Source organism: Synchiropus splendidus, chromosome 11 (assembly GCF_027744825.2).
Source record: "Synchiropus splendidus isolate RoL2022-P1 chromosome 11, RoL_Sspl_1.0, whole genome shotgun sequence".
Taxonomy (NCBI): Eukaryota; Metazoa; Chordata; class Actinopteri; order Syngnathiformes; family Callionymidae; genus Synchiropus; species Synchiropus splendidus.
The window spans coordinates 12,134,489-12,151,072 of NC_071344.1; the positions used below are offsets into that span (position 1 = coordinate 12,134,489).

At 42.6% G+C, this 16,584-nt stretch overlaps 1 protein-coding gene across 2 annotated transcripts in view; it reads left to right on the plus strand.

Moving 5' to 3' along the window:
* The window catches only part of aff2 (AF4/FMR2 family, member 2), a 104,575-nt gene that overhangs the window by 34,364 nt on the left and 53,627 nt on the right, over positions 1-16,584 (plus strand). For both annotated transcript variants that reach the window (XM_053879384.1, XM_053879385.1), the window contains exons 3-4: positions 4,359-4,965; positions 5,527-5,939. In XM_053879384.1, the coding sequence (XP_053735359.1) occupies positions 4,359-4,965; positions 5,527-5,939 (1,020 nt within the window). The remainder of the gene's footprint in view (positions 1-4,358; positions 4,966-5,526; positions 5,940-16,584) is intronic.

Sequence of the window (16,584 nt, forward strand, 5' to 3'; positions counted from 1 at the left end):
GAGAATTGGACTCATATATGCCAAGGAAAGTCTGGAAAACTACAGTGGCAACCGCTGCGCTGTGTGCAAATGCAACGCTACATCCACTGACAGATCATCACAAGAAATTCTGCTGCATGTCGAGTGACATCATCAACATTTTATCAAAACAAATCAGCTGTTGCTGAAGCTCACGTCTCAGAAGTTGGCCTGATCACATTGGCAAATAACGTATTTGAAGTTAGCAAGTCTGCCGATCGCCATTTCTTTGGCTGATACATTGCAACTTTTAAAGCAACTATGCAGAAATGTGGTAATATAAACGTGGTTAATATGAACAGAATGAATGAACAGCTCAAACCCACAATATAAACTTCCCTCATCACTTGTTAAATACCTGACTGTTGCCTTATAACCTGACAGACAGCTCCTCATTTCATCAACTACATGTCCAGGAAATGAGTATCTGGGGGTCCAGGTGCGAAGCTCCAGTCTTCCACAACAGAACAGCTGCTCGTCCAAAACCATTAACTCCATTTGCATTGGTTTCGCCTGCGGTTCGCTCCATTTATGTTAGATTTTGCTCTATTAGCCTCACCAACACTGTGCCCAGTTTTGTGGGTGCTATGATATTCATTCGTCATGTATATATGTAAATAGCATTTTATATTTTATTATATATATATATATATATATATATATATATATATATATATATATATATATATATATATATATATATATATATATATATATATATATATATATATATATATATATATATATAAGCGAATCTCTTCAGTTTCTTTCAACTTCTCAGATTATTTGTGGTTGATTCACTGCAGCCGGCTGCTGCCTACATGTAATAACAGGCTGTTCATCCAAAGGCCTCTTTCCAACGCAGGCATCTGCCACTTCCTGGGCGCTGGATCCTCTTTTGCCATTCATTATCCAGCCGTAAATCGGCTTTATAATGACATGGCCTTAAAATAGCTGTTCAAAGTTCAGTGAACGACAGGGCTCTTGCTGCTTGAATCAGTGTTCATGTAGTAGTTTCAGGAAGAAGGAGAAGGAGCTTGTCACACCTGACCTGTTTGTATCTGGTTTGTATCTCACCTACATTTTGTTGTGTTCTTTCTTTACTCTGCCATCTGCTTGAGCACTTGCTGAAGTTGCCAAATGTATCAATCCTGCTTCAGACTGGCTCTCATTCTTGACAGAAAGTGTTTAATGACTGCTGTGTCTGCACACAGAGGCCACCATCTTTGGCACTGAATGAGTTTTTCACACACAGGGCGGATTTACTGTGGTCCTAGTTAGCGTCTAGAAAAGAGTTTTACATGGGGAGTTGAACCGTGGCTTGTGGATGACTGGGTCAAGAGTAGGGGTGGGCTTGTTAGGAATAAGGCCCAGACTGTATGCATCTCAATTCAGCATATCTGAGCTGATGTACAAGATGTATAAGATACACGTGTGAACTCACTGTGCAGGGCATTTCAGCATAAGCTCATTCAACGCAGTGGTGAAGAAGATACTGAGCAATTCTATACGTTTCTTTAATATTAACCAAATGAAAAGCATTAACCAAGATAAACAGGAATTTGAATGCAGTATAAAAAGTATATAAAAACAAACAAAGAAAAACACATTAGAACTGACAGCAGAATGAAAGCTCACTGGTGCGCTGCTGAAAGTCATTTCTTTCATGGACTATGGATTCAGTGATTTTTCATAGACGTCTTATACCGCTGATAAACACACATTCAAAAGGTTAGCGTTGAGCTTGTGAAGGTAGTCAGCAAATGGAGCGACAGGGTCGCCAAGTTGGCAACTTTGATTCATGTATCACAGCCTGTATCACAGCCTGTATCACAGCGCGTCTGCAGGTTGGAGTAGTTTGTTTGGAGTAGTCCACTGCATACGTTGTGGAGGACCAAAAATGAATGCATCCAGTTTGGTAACACATATTTACACATATAGATACTGCATAGGCGAATGTATGGATATGGATGCATCCAGCTGGAGCTTTGTTCCCCTTCCTGTTCTTCAGTGTCGAAGACACCTTTCCCTACTGAAATGACTGTAATGTCACGACACGATGGTCCGGGCAATGTCCCTAATTGTGACTTGCAACACTTTAAACACCCAAGAACCAAAAAAGTCATCTCCACACATGTGGACGGAGGGACCTCAGAGGTTAAATCAGATGTGCGTTTGACATTTATGTGGACAGATGAGTTGAAGGCAACATAATCGGACCCCCATCTGCACTTCTGAAAAGTGCTAAATGGTGCGTAGGTCATGAAAAATCAAAATGAATGCGCTGTAAAATCAGAATATTACATCAAAGTCAAGTCAAATTAGCCAGCGCTTCCTCTGACAGACATTTAACATAAAGCCAGAGACTGGCCAGTCAGACGTGCCTCTCTACAGTATGTGTAGTTCACATCACACTGTACTCGCTGGTGAACTCTCATATGTGACTGGTGGCTAGTGAATACAACCATCATGTCATATACAATAATAATAACAGTCTACTGGACTGTTGGTCCACCTGCACATGCCCAGTAGGAAGTTATTAGAAAGTAACTTTTTCTTGTCAAGTCTCGAGCAATATGATTTTTGAAAAATGAAATCTAGTTTTCACTGATATTTTGGATACTTGCGTACCATTCCTCCCCTTCACCCAGCCTTGTGTCGGCGGAGAACTAATCCTCTCTAATCCTGTTGAAGAGTGTTGTGCTTTTAGCAACTATTTAAGGTGATCAATGCTCACACACACACACACACACAGAGGTACCCATCCTCTGCTCTGTTTCCATTTTGCCTCTCGATAAATGTGTTTTCTCTTCCGCTTTAGCTGTGGAATCTTTTATTCATGAGCTGGAGATGAAGCAGAAATGGTTCATTTTTTTCAAAGCTGGCTCACCACCCGCTCCACAGAGTGATGTCTGCTCACTTCTGCACACTTCCTGTATTAAAAGTCTTTTGTCTTTAGCAAAGAGTCTGACTATACAGTAATAGTTGGTGGTCAGGTGGGGACAACAGTGGGGCCACAGTTACCTTGAAAGAGTAAAAAATTACAACTGTCTGTTTTTTATTTTATTTTTTTTTTTTATCTGTCACCCAAAACAAAATGGTGTGAGATAAACAAAATGCAGTTAATTTTCCATTTTGATATTTTTAATTTATATTTTCAGATTATATTATATTTAATACACTGGACTTTAACAAAAAAACAATGGCATCGCTGATGCAGTGCTGCTAGAATGTTGAGTGCCTTAGTAACTTGAGCAGGATCAATTATCATAAAAACGTTTTCATTACATTGAGTCCCATAATTTACTGAAATAGCATTGTCAGAGCAAACGCACCTGTGTGCACAGGGAGCCTTGGAATACTTGTCACAGTGTGACAACATCATCCAGTGGATTTGCTTCCGATTGTTGAACTTATCACTGAAATAAAAAATCGTACATTGAATTTTTTTATTTGAAAGTTGATTCCCAGGACGGTCATTGCCTCCAGAATTAAAGTCTGGTGGGAACCCAATTTTTCTATTGACCTCATGTTCAGTACTGTATGTTAGGAGCAGTCCTTTTATGAAGCACGGGTCTTTGACAAACACGTGGAACAGGGGGCGTTGTTTAACATCTATTTCTGAGACGCCATTATCACGGCATTGTGAATCTAACTCGGTCCAGACTGGATTTTAAAGATCATGACTTGGAAAAAAACAGTAGTGTGGTTCAATAAAAGGACAGGGCAGGATTTGAGATGCAGCTCCAGTGTTCATCATCCGTCTGAAGTTTGTAATGAAGTGTCACAGCTGAATTATGGCTGTAGGTCTTCTTGCATAATTCACGTTTGCCGCATGATTAATTTTGGAGGCGCAAGGTTGCAGAGTAATGTCAAAGGACGGCTGAGGAGCCTTCACTTCTCATCCCATTTTTAGGAAAGCCAAATATAACACTGCAGCGCTGACAGCTGATTGACTTTTGTCCTCTGAAGTCATTTTGCCATTAGAGAATCTTTCAGCGACTGACAAAAGGGCCACGCTTGAGCTATTCCGAGGGTCCTCTTATTCTCTCAGGTGAAGGTGTTCTTCTGCCATAGATCAGCTGAAGACGTGCTTTCCTCGCAGTGACGATTGCTGGAGAAGCTGAGGTCAGGCTAATAATGATTCTAGCCCCATTCATTTCACTGCTCCAGTCTGGATGAGACCCTCTTAGCAGTGGCATTAATCCCTCAGCTCAAGGCCTGACGGGTAGTTCAGCTATTCATTTCTCCTTGTCCTGTCCAAAAAAAAAACACTTTTATCAAGTGATGAAAGATAGAAAACTTAATTACTCTTTTCTCCTTCTCCGTCTTTTTCGCAGACAAATAAAGGTGATGCGTTGGCCAGTCGTGTCCAGAACACTCTGGGTTCCTATGAGGAGATGAAAGACCTTCTAACAAGCCAGTCAAACCAGAGCCACTTGGTAGGAATCCCGAAAGGTAGCAGTGGGAATGTCAGCATACAGACACCAACCGCATCAGCTCCAGAGAGGTCTGTCATGGAGTCCCAGGGCTTTACTGAAGCCAGTCGAGGAGACGCGGAGGTGGGCGCTGACAAGCAGTCAGGAAATTCAACATCAACTTCCATGCATCCTCCGGTGTCAAGTGCTTCATCACTGCTGCATCAGAATTCCAAAAAGTCTCGGGGCTCCTCTGACTGGCTTAGGGGAGGCCATGTTCCAGCTGTCCAGGGGTCCGACCCTGTCGTGGGGTCGGCCCTGGGCCAAGGTCACGCTGTCGGAGGACGAGGCAAAATGTGTTTGTTCGAAGAACAGCAGAGGCAAGAAGAACTATTCAGCTCCTTGAAAGATGAACTTGGTCTGAAAGGTGACTCCAGTCCGTCCTCTTCCTCCTCATACTCTTCCTCTTCTTCCACATCGTCCAGCAGAAGGCGCTCCACTCAGCCCTCGAAAATCCTACCTCTCTCAGGTGAGAGTCTCTGATGGATGCCTAATATGAAAGTGTTAATCCTCTGCATGACATAAAACGTGAATCGTAGCGCTCAGTTATGCGGTTGTAATTTCGCAAGCATTTAGAAGTATGTGCGGCAATAGACGGGTAATAAGTAGTGTTTGGCTTATGGCTTCATGTTGGCACTCTTTGGATTTGAACATCCGTTTCCATGAAAACTCATGTTATTTTGAAAGCGACCACTGTTAGAGTTCTGAAAATCAGGACGCACTTTCATGACGCCGCCTCACAAGTTTGGCTCCCTCTCACCAGCAAGTTGGGATGTGATAGCTCAGCGAGTGAAAATGATGAGTCGCCCCCCCTTCTGAAGGTGGAGCACTACAACACAGTCAGAAAGTCTGTCTGAAGGTCATTTTTGTCAGCCGTGTACAGAGGATTTTTGTCTGCATGGTTGTTCAATAAATATCTTTTGACAATGGTTTGATGGACCAAACTTGGTCTGAGGAATATGAAAAAAAGGTCTTGTTTTGTCCTAGGTTTCAGGTTATAATAACCTTCTGTTTTTATTCTTTCTTTCAGATGGAGGTAATTTCCGAAGTTCTTCAGTGGATGTTGTGCATTACAAGTCTTCCACAAGTGCAGAAAGTGGACATTTGAAATCATCCCCATTTGACAATGAAGCGAGCTCCCAGGTGTCCACCTCTCCGCTGGCTTCCACGTCTGTTTTATCGACACCCACACCGGGGCTGACCACACCCACCTCGGGGCTCGCCAGCTTCCCGCCAGGCAGCCTTCCAGGCAAGCAGATCTCCTTGCAGCAAAAGCCCACAGCGTACGTTCGACCAATGGACGGTCAGGATCAGGCACCCAGCGACTCTCCCAAGTTGAAGCCTCCCCTGGTGGTTGCAGAAGGCCTCAGTAATGGTCAGGCTTTTGGCACAAGCACTGGAAAGAACAAACTGCCAAAGTTGAGTCTGAACCACACCAATGAGGTGAGAACTTTTTCATGTAGACCAACTCTTCACATGTTGTCTCAGAATGTGTCTAGTGATTCTCTAATGGGAGGACGGTTTTCCTGTTCAACGGAGGACGCCTCAGGCTGTGCGGTGCTAGAAAAGTGCGTGATCTACCTAACACAATAGGACTTCTTTCTGATGGAGCCATTGTAGAACAAACTTGACCTTCATTTTCCACTCTTGGCAGCCTTTTATAAGACAGCAGGAAACTGTTAAGAACTTATTTCAGTTTGTTCTCTTCTTGTCTTAAGCAATTTCTATAAAAAAAAAATCCAAATATCCGAATTGTCTCTTTGAAGGCAGTACTGCAAAATACATAAACAAAGCGCGTAGAAGTACTGGAAAAGTAGGAAGTATAATTGAAGTATTTAACTCCCCAAAAAGACAAACTTTGTTAATGAATCTGACCTGGAGGAGATGCCCTGGCTGTCTCACAATGCATGGCTCGTAGTTATCAATACAGTAGTGAAACATTTACTCAACACCCCTTTCCTTAACTGAGCTGAACGGACTGATACCTATGGAGTAGGTAGAGTCAAGTTATCCTGCCACCAAGGAGAAAGACAAACAACTATTTCAATGCACAAGTCTGTCCATACAAGGAGTGAAGTTTACCAGTCTTAAAAATGTAACGTCCTTCTGATATTTCCATTTATGTATTGTATCACGTCAGTGGAACATGGGGGATTATTTTAGATTAGATTAGATTAGATTAGCAGTCGGGAAATTCAACAGATTCTCAAAGGGGAGAGGCGCTGGATCGGTTGCAGCGGATGAGGCGGACTTGCCAAGGAAATCCCTGATGTGAAATGCTTCAAGGATGAAGACTTCTTGAGTCCATATGTCAGACCAGCTCTTGGAGCCCAGCCTAACTCAGCCACCTCCTTGTACAAAGTAGTCTGATGAAAGTAAGCAACGCTGCCCGTATGACCCATAAGAGTGACGAATGTCAATATGTCCTCTGATAAAGTTTTCAAACAAGCTCTTTCTCCTCTGTGCTGGGAGATGATGTGAGTCTGCGACAGGATCTGGATGAAAAAGGAGGCTGCTTTTAGTCAGTGTCCATGAGCGGCACAGTTCTCTTATTTAAATAAATCATTTGGTTAATGGCTCTCACTCTGATTCACACACTCATTTAGCTCTTTCTCACTTGCCTCGTCCAAAAAATATAAACCCTGACTTGATGACGTGTGTGTGTGTGTGTGTGTGTGTGTGTGTGCGCGTGTGTGTGTCTGAGTCGTTGTCAAGTGAGTAGTCATCTATATCGAGGCAGCCAGCTGTTCTTTTGCTTTGATTTTATGTGTGTGTGTAGCTTTCTAAATGAGCAGTGCGATGGTTTTCTGAGCAGATGGCACAGAGACTGAGGAGAGGGAGTTCAAGCTAACTTTCACTATGGAACTTCCTGTGCAGGGAGCTGGCTGTGTGTTTGGGGATGGGGGGCGGGGAGGGGTTTAGCTTCAACGTAGGTTATATTCACAACCACCTTAGTTGTGCTTTATGATTGACCTTTGCCTTGGTTATGTCTTGGCAGCTTTGGTTTGTCTGTCTGTCTGTTGGATTGTGTGCAACATAACTGAAAAAGTCATGGACGTATAGTTTCACGAAATGGAATCCGGAATCCTAGATTCGATTCCATTTGAAAATTTGTGGCTTGGCAGAGGTTATTGTCTTGTTTCTGGATTAAGCACAGACTCACTGCCTACATGGATACATATCTGAATCTGGCAAAATATAAAATAAAGTAAATTTTTTCAACCAATCTAATTGACTTTTGGTGTTTTTGGTAACATCCACTGAGGATCGTGGAGTCCATTTAAAGTGTCAGCAGGTTCCAACGCGGCATGATGTCAGTTTGTCCGACTCAATGTGGGGGGTGTTACACGCTAAACAATATGTCTAGTGCATACTACTGAATACAGCAATGAAGCTGAATCTGGCTTTTTGTCCAACAATTGTGAAACTACTCTCAAAAACTACTCTTTCCAACTAGCCTTTTAACTAAAGCTAAGGCACTGCCTGAATTTCTAACTCAATAAACGCTCTCCAGCTCCCTCTCGGTGAGCGCATCACCGCAGCTGCGTGAGCTTTGCATACATCACTGGGAAGTGCTCATTTTCTACTTTCAAATCCTGTGGGCCCTGTGCTTTGTAAATAAAGAGCTCATTTCAATGGAGGTTTGTGTTGATTGTTGCTACTACTGCGCATGTAGCATTTGTTCGTGTAACTGACTTTTACTGATCTCTCTCCTTTACCATTCATGTTTCATCAACATCATTCCGTACATAAAGTATTTTTGGGCTTCTACTGATCTCATGAATGGCGATGGTTCGAGGCGAAGGAAGAAAGAGAGCGAAATGTGGAAACTTTAGTCTCTGAAATTCCATTAAAATTAGATCATTTTGACACAGGCAAGGACTGAGTACAAGACTCAATACATCTTTTGTTCTTAACCAACAAGCAAAGAATCCCTTCTATTTAGGCCTGTGGAATTGATCCAGTCAAAATCTAGAGTCACTGTCACATTGTCACTTTATTTGCATGACTCACTGGCATGAATAAATAACTTTTGACACGGTTTTTGGGTTGAAAAACTTGTGATTTATGAGTTGCCTCCATGCAGAGAGTGATGGACCGCTATAGTATTCAACCACGTGTAGCAGAGAGCAACAGGTGAAAGCTCTTAGTAAGAATGAAACTATGTGTCAGCTTCAGTTGCAGGAGTTGGGTAGAATCAGATTGTAAATATTCCGACATACAGTAAATGCAGCATCACAAACTGTTGACCGTGGTAAACCCAGGTTGATCTGTTGACACAACAGGTTAATCTTGATATTGGTTGGTTACAGATGGCACATTTAGTTTCATTCATGAGCACTGGTCAATGACAAAAAATATTTTCATCCCCTCTGAAATTCAATTTAGAACTTCACGAAAAGTGGAGTTTCTTCGTGAAGAAATCAACCTCCAGAATCATTCTTCTCTTCCTGTATAATTCATTCATCTGTGCATGTCACTGGGCTTTTTCAGAAGCCGCCCGCGAATATGATGTGCAAGTCATGACAGGCCACCATTTATAGACGTGACACTCACCGAGTGCATCGTATCATGCCAAATTTCTCTTCCTCCAGAGTCTTTTCTTCAGATGAACACGAAAAGGTGTTTCCAAAATGTGCGCTTGGATGTGGTCAATGAATCCACGATCTTGGCCGGCCGATATAAAATCCTGCTTTAAAATAAAAAGTCAAAAACGACGTCAAGGAAGAGGCTGAAGAGGAGACACGCCATTTATTGACATGCAGCTTCACTCTCCCGCTGTCGGGTGCTTTTATTATTGCTCACGGTCTGCAGGTAGCATCACTCTGAGCAGCTCCTGTCAGCGGGCAGCAAATAGAGGTGACAGGTGACATTTTCAGCACAACTGTGACAACTTCCATTTACATGTCTCGAAAAAGCACAGCTGATGTCATTTTCACAGTGATTAAGAGAGCCGTCTTTGGTGAAGGCGCCGCGTCACCGATAATGTGGCGGGAAAAAAGCGCGCGGACAATCGCAGTCCACCAGTCTTCGCAATACAAGCTACTCCACTCACATGAACACATAAGCCGTTTTGCAAAAGGTAAAGGTATTTCCCAGAAGAGGGCACAGGTAGCATTGTGATGCTAATATTATTTTGGTTTACTGATAAGATCATGAAATTATGGGTGTTTGACCTTAATAAATAATATGTTGCTTAGGAGTTGAAACTTCTGAAATGCTGACATTTGTCTGACCAGAATTTTCTTTTCTAATATTGTCTAGAACTTCACATTAAAGAACTATCAATCACATATTAAGTTATGTAATAGTCCAGTAATGTGGTTGTATGAACAGATTCTATGTTTGAGATGTTTGATCTGGTGCCTGGATCGATAAATGACAACGTGGTTAAAACAAGAACATTCCTGGTTCACGACAGGAGTCTAGGTTCAACCAGGAAAAATAGGTAAATACAAAACTGACAGCGTAAAGGAACACCATTTTAGAATACTCTTCAACCTTAGGTGATATACCATGTAAACTTTACTATAAAGTACCGCTTAAGAGGCTTTTCACACTGCAGATCTGAGTCCGATTCATCCCCACTGTGCCTCACACCTCTGCACCTCAGGCGATGTCCTTTTTCTTGTTCTCTGATGGTGGCGCTCTGTGACCCTCAATGAAGCATGTCTCAATGACTGGGGATAAATTGATATTTACTAGATGAGGAGATACCTGCTGAAGCTCCGCCTCCCCACAAGTACAGGAAACTGAGACCCAGAAAGGCACACAGAGAGCAAACACCTTACTCAGGGATGTCATTGTACATCTAAAACATAGCATACCATGAAATCAATGGCAAAACCTCCATGAGTAAAGACTCCAGAATAGTCAAACCAAATTCTTGTTGGCTTGCTGGAAAACAGACGTTCCCTGTTCTAACCTCACACGATGTTAGCTCAGATGTATTCCTGAGTTTTCAACGCAAATACATTTTCAAGACAGCCAAATGGAAGTTGCTTGAGTATATTAACTTGACTCTATGTTGTGTATTATCGTGCCATTTTTATGCTCCTGCTGAACTCTCATTGAAATGGCCTGAAGATTTTTGGTTTAACCACAGACAGATAAGCAAAGACGGTCTCATAACCTCCGCAGCGGTGGTGATGGCTACACTTGGCAGAGAAACAGAAAATAGCTCTGTCTAGTTATTCACTTCTGTCCCACCTAAATGTGACGCTTGGGGATCGCTGTCAAATAAGCAGAGAATTGGTGCAATTACTGGTTCGCCACTTCTCTGAGGGAGGAGGAGGACAGAGGCAGTGATGATGGGAAATGTGCATATTTCTTTCGTTCAACAGAACTGGATCCGTTACTGAGAAACTGTTGCCACCAACAGCTGGCCACATTTACATAAATCCCATCAGGCTTCGCTATTCCTGTGGCTGCATGTCAACTTATGATCAAGAGGTACACACAGGTGTGTAGTGTTCACCTACTGCGGCGAAGCTGCGCGTGAGCTTGCTGAGACGCAGTGTTGCCATGATATTGTGATTGTCCATCACACTTTTCTAGACAAACACACACAGTTCAGTGCAATATTTACAACGTGCCACAGTCATGGTGATGAATAGGAACTTCACGGCTTCATAAATGTTTGAACAAATATGCCTTATTCAGTATGGTGACAAAAGACAGCGGACATGCAGGTATTCTTCTAACACTACAGTTTGATATACATAGTCACACAGGTATTGTACTTAACATAAAGATCATCAGATCATCTGCATATGGTTGCTTCTACGTTCACAGCAACACATTCTCACTGTCTAGGGGTCAAATAGAGACTATCTTCAAGTGGACATTTCCGTCCCACAATACCCACACTTTCATTTGAACCACACCTTTGAACACACCTTTGCTCCATATCATGACACCGCACATGGCGTGTTACATAAAACAAAAGTTACAGGTTGGGGTTAGGGTTTAGCCATGCCACTAGTTATATACCGCTGGGTTAGTGGAGTTTTGCATTCTATGGTGACCTCGAAGCATGTTGCATGCATGTTGATGCTTTCCTTCTCCTTGTAACGTTTCAAGCCGGTGTGTGGGATATTCCTCTCCTCTATACTGACAGCGGGGCTTGAGGGGCTTTATAAACCAAGTGACACATGGCATGAAGAGTGAAAGGTACGCCATCCCATGGCTTACTCTGTCGTCACACCATTCATCATTCTTAGTATCAGTATCAGTGTATTCCGTTCGAAGGCAGAACATGTGACACAGTAGGCCATATTGCCTTCTTTCCCAAGGTCAATATAGTAAAACCATGGGTGTGAGAAGTTGTTGACTGTGTTTCTTGGTATATAGGGCACCTCAAATGATCGTGCACTTTACACACGTTGCCTTCTGGGAGGCACCGTGGCACCATGAAGCTCAGAGCCACATAAGGTGCTCCACATAAGATCCCGACACCCTTTTGGAGTGTCAGGTGAGTGGGGAAGCATTTTACTCCATTGAAACACCTACATATGAGTCTACATGCACCATGACGGACTGACTTCTGCAAACTTTGGACACAGAAGTCCACTTGAACAGAGTTGTTTTTTGATGCCTAGTGAGAATGTGTGGCTGAATAAGCCAATAATTTGCGAGCAAATTTACAAACCAGTCTGGTTTACACTGTGCATTAGAGGCCGAGATGTCAAAGCTCCCACAACGGCTCTGCAACATCACGATATATGCCATCATAATGTATCTAATATTAATGGCCTGCCTGTTAAAAGAGTCTGACTAACACACTCAGTCAGTTAAAGCTGTTGGGTTTTTTATGTGAGAAGAGTCAGAATATAAAATCAGTTGCTTGGTTTGTATTCCTCATTTAACACTCATATTACGGGAATTTGCTGTCCGACATCAAATACTGACTGTAGGGCCAAATTTCCTTTTTGTGTGAAGAAATATTTCACGGCTGATGTTTTAAGTGGAGTATATGGCATCTAGTCCAGCCAGAAGTAAGGCACCATTTCTTTTGAATTCTTTCTATTGAAAACCTCTGCACCTTGGTACAGAATGCATAAAGTTATGATGTTTCCACTACCTCACTGGTGATGACGTTTCATCTTTAGGATCCAGTTGCTCGTCATTTGTTGCGTCTGTTGTCCCTTGTATTGTCATGTCCACTTCAGCTGGATGTGAGGATGATCAAATACTTAAGTTAATACCTGCGCAGCGTGACTGTTACAAGGCAACTTTATTTTAGATGATAAAAAGCTCCGCCCGATGGCTAATAAACTATCGTCCGCTTATGTCTGGTGCCCGTAAAAGTGAGGTTATAAAAACCTTTATTGCTCTTGGCAGTACAGAACAATACATGTAGAACCCCTGTTGCGCGCTCTTTAGTATTATTCATTAAGTTCTGATACAGGCCAGTGGCTGTTCTGGCGTGTGTGTTGCTGTGTGTGTGTGTGGCAGCGCCGCTTAATAACAAAAAAATCCCGCTGGGCTCTGCATTGCCTGCTTGCCAATCAGAGCATAGCCACAATATGCAAATCTCCAACACACACACTGAGAGAAGCAGCGTTTGATCTACCGGGCCATTACAGACATTTTAAAATCCTATGAATATAAAAAAGAGAGAGCGAAAGAAGAGAGGACGAGCGGGAAGCCAGATGAGAGAGATGGGCGAGACACCACAGAGAAACTGAGAGAGGGATCTTGGATGTCTGTCCAGCTATGCAACTGTCTGGGGACTTTGTTTTAATTGAAACTTAACATAATGCAAGAGAAGCAAGAAAACAGCCTTGTAATTTACTCCCGTTACCTTCTTCTTCTTCTTCACGTGCTACTCTTTGGGTTTAGAACAAACGAACATGGGGCGACAGAACTATCAATTCCTCCCAGCAAATGTTTTACTTGCCTCAGAGGAGCTCCATGACACGTGTCACCCAGAGACTGGTAATGTGTTAATGCCGTCCCGAGACACTTGTCTCCCACTGCTTTCATAGTCAGGAGTCTTACGTTTGACTGCTTACTTTCATAATGATAATGAGTCTCTCACATGCACTGTGAGAGCTCTTCAGTGACAGTTATGGCCATGGACACACTTTATTTGAATGAAGATGGGAAATTATGGTGGAGCAGTGGCTTACAATATGATCAAAGATATGGCACAGTAGATCATGAGTCAGAACAAAGCTTCACAAACGTGACATTGGCATAATTAAATGAAATGTCTTGTTGAAACAGTAGAAATTGTGCCTTTGTGAATTAGCATTTGAACAAACCACCACGTCAATATGAGCACTTAAATCTTTAATGTGTGAATTTGTTATTTCCTTTCCATCCATCCATCCTTCCACTCATAAACAACGTAGTGAACATAGCTAGTTCATGTGTTGATGTAAAAGTTGCTTTTAAGACCTTCATTTGAATTGTCGGTCAATACAACGGAAAACAAACCCTGCATAATACAGTACAACGTCTCCAGAAGGTGGCAGCCTTAACACTATCTGTACCTACCCTGGCCACTACAGGTGCATGCACTGCAGTCTCAGTTTCAACACAAATCAACACTCACTCTCACACAGCCAGCTACCACTACAGTAGTACCAAGAACCCTCGCGTCGCCTATTTTGAATAGCATTCGACTTACGTCCAATCCGACTTACGACCGGTTGGTCGGAACCGACCCCTGTGACACTCTACCACGGTCCAGTGCGGAGACATGAAAGGTTTTACACCTCAATATGAAGAAAAAACAGTCAGTAAATGTAGCTAACGGGACACGTCTGCATACAAAGGCTGTGTTATACACAATAACATAGCGCGTCGTGGGTCAGCTGATCGGTCCGCGCACGTTATGTTTTTTCTGGCTTTTTTTGGGAGCGAAATCCGAAGCAAAAAAAATTTCTACATTTTTGTTCAAACTCCGATTTGTTTGAATTCCGGGAAGTTCGAAAACCGAGGTACCACTGTATATCATCAGTATACCTTTGCTATTACCGTGTTTCAGAAGTCGATTCTCCACTGAGCAGACACAGCACTGTGAGACGTCGTCTGTGAAAACCCTCTATAGCTGCAGAGACACCAGTGGTTGGTGCGTTTTCTTCACAAAGCAACAAAGCAGCATCACATTCAGAGCACAAGGAAACGTATAAACGTATAACAATTAAATGACCTGTTTTTACTTCTCAGAATTTCAGCTATGTTGTAGGGTTCCATCACCGGACCCTGGTGATAGACATGGTGAGGAATGATCCTCGGTCATCACATTATGCGCCACAACTTTGGAATTCACTGAAAGAAAGATAGTTTTAACACATGCAGGAATTGGTGACAGCTTTTCCGAGAGACATAAATAAGCAGCATCACAACATATTGGACTCCTGGGGGGAAAGATTTAAGAGTGTAAATAGAGAAGTGTCTCCAGGTGTCTCGGGGCTACCATGGGAGACATTGTTGGATTATCACCTTCTTCTGGGAGCTAAAGAGGAGTGTTCCCTGTTGTACATGACAGCGGCACTCTCAACTCCCTAAATCCTCTGATTTAGACCTCTAGTGTACACAGGGAGGGAGATGATGAGGACCCAAGTGAGGAGACGAAGTCTGAAAGAATAACTGATCAGAGCTGGAGCAACAGATTGAAAGTCAAAGAAGTGAGATTAAAGAAAAGGTTCATTTATCTTTTAAACTTCCATCACAAATAGATGAGGTGTTGAAACACAGGCAAACATTTTTATGAAACTCAAGCGAGATCAGTTCCCTACTTTCTGCTGCTATTTTCAGACACACTTGTTGTGTAACAGAGAAGCTTCTCCATTTTTATAAGGTTGCTTTGTCCTAAACTACGGGTCGTGTCTTATCGGGTCACGGCAGCTCGCAGCACTTGGCAGGGATTCAGAAAATGACGTGTAGCTCACTCAGAGATTATAGATTCCCTGCTTTCGTTGAAGACGTATGTTACCATTCCTTGCCTGGAGCATCGAGTTGGGTCACAGACATGTGACGCAACATTACTGTGGAACTTGGCCTGACATCACAACTGATGTTCATGTGACCAAGGATAAAGGAATTGAACTGTGCTGAAAAACCCCAAAGCAAAATCATGGTACGTAGCATACATATGTGTGTGCCAGAAAACATTTGTCTGTCACTTGTGCAATTCAGCGTTAAGTAATTTCAATCAAAAAGCTATTAGACAAGATAAATGGTCACGGCGAATGAATGAATAAGCCCACCCTCAGTCGACCATCAGTCAGTTTAAGTGAAGCTTCCACGGTGGAAATCCAATAAACCACAGCTAAAGACCACAATAAACTTTCCGGATACTGAACATAAACTGTGCTTTAAAGGGAAATATTGGGTTCTAAATGGCTTTGGATGGTAAAAGTAAGAAGGAAAGCGCATCTCAGTGAGATGGATGACTCACTTGTGCTAATTCAAATTAAGCGTTTAGCCCGGCTAGCCGGCTGCAGGATGTGATCCATCAGAAAACAAGGCTAATGTTTCCACCTAGCTCACTCCTGTTGCAATTATATGGTCCATTGGCATTGATCATTGCTGCCCTTCTTCAATCGCTCTTCCTCGCTCACTCTCTCACCCCGGGTAATGGATAAGTCACTGCTAAATGTTTGATAAATGAGCTTTTCTGTGGATTTATTAAAAATTCTATAAAAAGCCCCTCATGAGTGGATTTGTGTGAAAGCAAGCGTATATTCAAGTACGTGTGGGTGCACAAGTGTATCAATTATTTTCAACAGTCTAGACTGCAAATTTGGCTGCGCTTGGTTTTTATCCGTAATAATAGTTAAAATACTCATTTCCACAGGACACCCTCCTGTTTGCTCAACTCACACGTCTCTGCTTTCCTCCTAGGGGACACATTCTGGATAAAACTCCCTTCTCAAGTGTTTCAAATGAGTTTGAATTGTAGTGTAGCATCTCCACCTAACTGGGTGGTGCTGATTTTCACTGAGAAAAGTCACACACATGAAAACTGAAGTGAAGAATCCTGGAGTTAAGCGCGGCCCTGCAGTGACAGCAGATTCCAGGATGTGATGCCAGGGCGAGCAAAGGCTCTCAATTTACGCGCACATATTTGGTC